Raw genomic sequence first — 5,811 nt, forward strand, 5'->3', positions numbered from 1 at the left:
GCTTCTGCCGGGGTTCGGTACAAAGGTGCTTCCCCTGCGCCACGGGTCTGCACGACCCCGGCGGGGCTCCGAGAGCCGAGGCCCCTCCCAGGGGGGCTTGAGCCCACGTCCTCTTCTCCCCAAGGGGGTCCGTGTGCCCCGTGTGCAGTAAGCCAGCCCTCACGCGCGGAGGCGGGGTGGTGTTAACTCACCAAGGTGCGTGTATTTGGGTGCTGTGTGGCCTCCCACCCAGCTAGCACACTCAGCAAGGCTTTCTCTAACTTTTATACATTACAATGAACATATCTAATTAGTAAACATTGTATTAGCTAATCATACCTATCGTTGGTTCATAATTTCTTCACTTTGATTTAAAGGTACCAGCTGATTTTAATTTACTAGGCATGCTCGAGGGGGCGGGGGGTTGTTTCTTCTGGCTTCCATTTGAGTTGGTGGTTGCGATCTCCCCTTGCCCTAATTACCTTTCCCCTAGTTTTTGTCCTTGGCACATCTTAAGTAACTCTTCATGATTTACTAATCAAGGCAATAATGCATCAGCTTGTCTCCTTTTCAGTTACTGTAGCAATCTATTAACTAAACAAAAGCATAGATAGGGTAGGGCTTCACAATGGACATTCTACAGCAGCCTTAATTTCGGATAACAGTACCACTCGCCTGGAGAGGTGCCCCCTACCCTTTCCTTATACCCTTCCAACCAACGCCAGCTGGGAAGGGATGCAGGATGTAAGGTGTGGGGGGCAGAGGGATTCCTGCTCGGCTTCCAGGTGGCACAGCCTCGCAGGTTAAACAAGGTTAAGAAACCTTTCCTCACCCCCACGCTACAGCCTCACCAGCGGAGCTCAGCCAGGTTTGCAGTGCAACTCTGCTCTTGCCTTGCCCCTCTTACCAGTGTTTCAGCAGTACAGCGAGGGATACAAAACCACATCCTCTAAAAGTAGCCTGCTAAGCACACCCCAGAAAAGTTACACAGTGGAGAGCAAAGCGAGGAATTCCATATCAGATTGAAAATTCAGAAAGAAGTTTAAAAAAAAACCCAGGGGGCTACTTTCTAGCACCTTCCAGGCCTCCTTTCTCACCTGTGGAGCAGCCAGGCAGGAGGACAAAGTGCATTTTCTGTGGGTTGACCCCGCTAAAATGAGTTCACAGGCACCCTTGCGATGCGGCGGCAGAGCTGTGAGCCCCTCTCCTCCCTGCCCAGCCCTGGGTGTCCTTGTTGGAGGCCGAGGCTCTGCAGGGCACGCAGGGGAAGCAGCCTGGCCATCCCGTGTGGGATCCCAACCAGGCAGGGTGCTGAGCTGGGCACGGCCTCGGCTCCTCACTCTCACCAGCCAGTGTCCCAGAGCTACCGTAAACCTGAATGCATAAAACCAAACTGGGCACCATGATAGGAACACCCCAAATAAATTGTCAGCCATAGAGAACACTTTCCTAGGAGCATCCAGACACAGTTGGTGTGGTTTGGGGCTCTCCTCTGCCTTAGTTTTTCTCTGTAACTTTTCCCTTCCCTCTTCACTGAGTCTGTTTTTCTCTGTATTTCATATCCTGCTTTATTTCTCCACTGTCTTCTCTCCTCATTTTTCTTTCCCTGTTCTGTCAAAAAAAAACCCCAAATTCAAACCTATGTCATCTATTTGTATCAGACATAATTATCAGTACTTCAAATACTGTTAAGATTTGGCCACAGAAAATTAGCATTACAAGATTTATTTATTTTTATCTTTTATTTTATATTTGAGTCTATCTTAAAAGCTCCACTCACCAAACACTGAGGAGTGGGTCGAGTATGGCGACCCCGATCCATTTGGGATCATCACCCTATCCCCTAAAAATGGGCACCTCTGCCCTTTCAAAGGAATTGAGCAGACCTTGCGCCTTCTTCCCAAAGAGGAGGAGGGGGAAGAGGCTCGCTCCCACCTCCCCCTCCTTTGGTGCTCTAGCCCAATGGTCAGCACGCTCGTCCAGAAAGGGGAAGCCCAGCTCTGAGCCCCCAGAAGAAGACCCACACACAACCTGCCAGCAGGCTTTAGGGGTGTGCTTGGTCTGGGCATGCAGAGAAACAACCATGCCTCCGCTCCGCCAAGGGCCTGAAATGGAAATTCAGAAGCCCTGTTATAACATCACAGACATCCCGTTAACACCCAGGTATCCTGAAGCATGCTGGGGTGCTTATCCTGCACTAAGCCTGGTTTACAGCCACATTTTCTGCCTCTGACTTAAATGGATAGCTGCTCTTTGAGAGGACATCGGTCCTTATGGTGAACATTTGGGCCCACAGAGGGTGCCCCATACCCGTGTCCCAGGGCCCTGAGGTGGAGGAAGGCTCAGCCTCACCCAGCTTGGACTGAACACTCATCCTTGTTGGAAAAGTGGCCAGCCGAGTGATAGGTGGAGCCACAAATATAGATGATGTAAGAACTTTAATTCAGAAAATAAAGAGCTACCGAGCATTCTGGCAAGGCAGGACGTGAGCTAAAGTTTTTGGGATCACAATTTTGGAGCCCTCTGCAGGCCCTCCAAAGTCTTTTGGCTCTGACCCGCAGTTAGCACCTGGGAGGCAGAACTGAAGACTTAGCTGGCAGTGCCAGTTTTGCTGTACAAATATTTTGTCAGAGCCTGGGCTTTCAGGAAGACCTGCTGGTTTAATACTCATCTTCTGTGCCTGAATACCATTCACACCTGTGGCTCTTGCATGTTGCTGGTCAGAGCGTATTCTGAACACCAGAAAACAAACACATAAAAAGCATGAGCAGAGAGCATGGCTCATTTTTTAAAAGTTGTTCAAAAATATTCATTTGTATTAGGTGAGATTGTTGCCCAGGTGAGCTGAGAGGAACCAGCCAAGGACCCTTGGCACCAGAACCCCTCCATTCCCTCCGGAAAGCCTGAGCCCCATCTGGGGCAGAGAGTTACCAGAAGAGGGGGCAGAAGCCCAGATCTTAGGAGCAGCTCCATCACATCACTTGGTGGGGCTCGGTCACAACTTGAACAAAGCATAACTCTTTCTGCCCAGGACACACATAAAGCAATACACAGTTTCCCCCCTCCCACCCAACTAAAAATACATCGTATTTATAAAGCATGCTTCCCCTATTTTTTTAATTCAGCTGCAGCAGGAAAGAGAGGACTGTTTTTACACATGGCGTACAGGCAGAAATACTCCAGCCAGAGTGGGTGAAAGCTGGCAGCATTGCAGTGAGACTGAAATATAGCTGTGGCTCAGCCCTTGGAGATGGCCTGGCTTCTCCACCCCCCCCGGAGAATTTGCTTCTGGGCATCTATAACCTATTTCTTCCTTTTCCCCCTAATCAGGGATTAGAAGGAAGATGAACCACATGTGAGAATGACTCATTGATCATCCAGGTGACCCACTGATGAGGAGGAAAAGTTGCCAATAAAAGGGTCCTGCCCCAGGGGTGGGGGGAAATGATGTTATGTAGCTTGTTTGCCTTTGGGGGTGTGCTGTAGTGAAGAACAGGCTAGGCCACAACAAGAATTTTTGAAGGTAATGGAATATGTTTTTCACTTATCATGCACAGTGAAAGATTTGGGGTTATTGTGGACTTTATGTGATTTTGTAAGTTAGCTGCATTTGTAGCATAGTGTGTCTGCAATGTGAGTAATCAGAGTATGAAAGTTGTTGTCTGATAATAGGGATGAGGAGTTACGGCTCGGCTTGCTTGGATTTTATTATGGGCTGGGATTTTTTTTTTCTTCCTTCCCTCCCAAATCTTATTCTGATTTTTCTTAAATAATTAAACATCTCTATAAAAACTATACAAAAAGTGGTTCCACATGTTAATCTAGTGATGGATGTTCTTGTATATTGCAAACAGCTGTGCTGGAAGCCAATTGTCCTATTTACTCATAGATTAGAAATGTTATTTAAATGAGTATTTCTTGCCACTCCAATTACTCTAACTAGACTGAATTTCCTTAATCTTGAAAAAATAGATGGTAATTTGTGTTCTTTAGTCTGCATTTGTGCTGTCCAAGTCAATTCTTCCTTTTCTTGGTGCAGAACACCTCCAGTATTCTCCCAGCAGCCAAAGAATATCCCCAGGGAATTAAGAACTTTGTATGAAAACCCCTGGGAGCAGTTTAGGTATGAGATGCTGTGGGCTGCAGGAATTTTTCAATTGTTAGACTTAAAAAGAAAGAGAGCGCTAACTTGGTAATGGAAGAAATTAGAATACAGATTCCTCTTGGAAGAAGAGGCAGGCTTGGCCTCAAGTTAGCTTTGAGGTAACAGTTATGGTGTTTAAGAAAGTCTTATTGAAGAAGAGCCACAGTGCTTCAATCCCAAATACATTCCAAGGAGCAGGGAAAAAGCCTCTCTTCTTTTGAGCTCTTCATATCTACTTCAATAAGCCTTTCTTGACAGGTTGTCAGGCCACTCTGGTTTTACAATAAGGCCTCTCTCGTAAAAAGTAGGCTGTAAAAGGGTAGTAGTAGTAGTAGTTAAAAATCGTAGCTCTGCTATTAATGAACTGTGGTGTGTGGCTCCCTCTCTTTCCTCAAGAAAAGAACAAGCTTTCCTCTTCATGTGGAAGAGCAGAAAGCATAACTCGCCTTGCTGTTATTGTCTCGTCTTGCTGTCAGTCAGCTGTAGCCCAAGCACCCAGGTAATTTGAAGATCTCCAACCCTTTGCATCTCCTCACCCATCAGAATGTCTGGACGTGGAAAGAAACGCGCAGTGCCGGGCAAACCTGGAGCTGCCTCGAAAAAAACCAAGTCCGCCAGGGCTGGTCTGCAGTTCCCCGTGGGTCGTGTCTACAGGCTCCTTAAAAGAGGGAACTACGCTAAGAGGATCGGTCTTGGTGCTGCCATCTACCTGGCTGCAGTGCTGGAATATCTGAGCTTGGAGATCCTGGAGCTGGCAGGGAATGCTGCCCAGGAAAACAAGAAAGCCAGGATTGGGCCCAGGCACATCCAGCTGGCCGTGAGAAACGATGATGAGCTGAACAAGCTCTTGTCCTGTGTGACCATTGCGCAAGGAGGGGTTATGCCAAATATTCTTTCCCAGCTCTGTCCCAAGAAAACTGTCAGAGATGCTGCTCCTCCTCAGGCACAAAGTGGTAGCCAGTGAAACTTGCTTTTCCTGGTCTGGTCAGTTATGGATGATGGGACTCAGTAGCACTAATTTGTATGGTTTTGCTTCTTTTTCATGTGTTTTTCATGCTAATTTTAATGCATTTCTAAAGCTTGTAATAAAGTTCCTAGAATGCAACACTGTTCTCCTTTCTTTTCTTGGGTCCCCCTCCAGGGTTGGAATAACACAGAAAATGTCAAAATCAAAGTCTAAACATACAACCCAAATAACTTTTTTTTTTTTAAAAAGTCAAGTACGTGTTTAATTCTGGAAGTGTGGAGCAGGCAAAGGAGTCAAGACACACATGTAAACTTTTCCTCCATTACAGACTCACAGTGCAGTAAGTTCAGTGCCTCAGAGGTTGTTCAACTCCACTTTAAAAGTTAGTAACCCTGTGCTTTAAGGTCTTACTGCTCCAGTATGACACTAAACCTCTATTCCCTCCATCTTGTCACAAGAACTGTAGGTAGCTTATTGAAAATGTGGTTGGTAGAGGTGACTGTCTTGCTTCCATCTATCAGTGCAGAAAAACAAAGGTGTGTCTATCCAAACGAGCCCTAGGCCTTTGCTGACCAAGAAATGGAAAGTCTTCCCCCAGGGGTTTCTCTGTTCATAGTGGGTGCTGAGGCTTGCTGTTGAACTGGAAACCAGTGATCTGCTGCAGTGGCATTAGGATCAGTCTGCCCCCAAGGCAGTATCTTACAGATTTCATATCCTAGTG

General features: G+C 46.8%; 2 protein-coding genes across 2 annotated transcripts in view; one reads left to right on the plus strand and one right to left on the minus strand.

The window, feature by feature from the left end:
- The window catches only part of PDCL3 (phosducin like 3), a 10,137-nt gene extending 8,336 nt beyond the window's left edge, over positions 1 to 1,801 (minus strand). The window contains exon 1 of the mRNA XM_009638986.2: positions 1,760 to 1,801. Within this exon, the coding sequence (XP_009637281.1) occupies positions 1,760 to 1,801 (42 nt within the window). The remainder of the gene's footprint in view (positions 1 to 1,759) is intronic.
- Positions 1,802 to 4,667: 2,866 nt separating this feature from the next.
- Positions 4,668 to 5,087, plus strand: LOC104126412 (histone H2A-beta, sperm). The gene has a single exon (XM_009638987.1). It carries the CDS (start codon positions 4,668 to 4,670, stop codon positions 5,085 to 5,087), a length of 420 nt encoding a protein of 139 aa, XP_009637282.1.
- The last annotated feature ends 724 nt before the right edge of the window (positions 5,088 to 5,811 follow it).

This window comes from Egretta garzetta, unplaced genomic scaffold (genome assembly GCF_000687185.1).
Source record: "Egretta garzetta isolate BGI_Z169 unplaced genomic scaffold, ASM68718v1 scaffold5, whole genome shotgun sequence".
Classification (NCBI taxonomy): domain Eukaryota; kingdom Metazoa; phylum Chordata; class Aves; order Pelecaniformes; family Ardeidae; genus Egretta; species Egretta garzetta.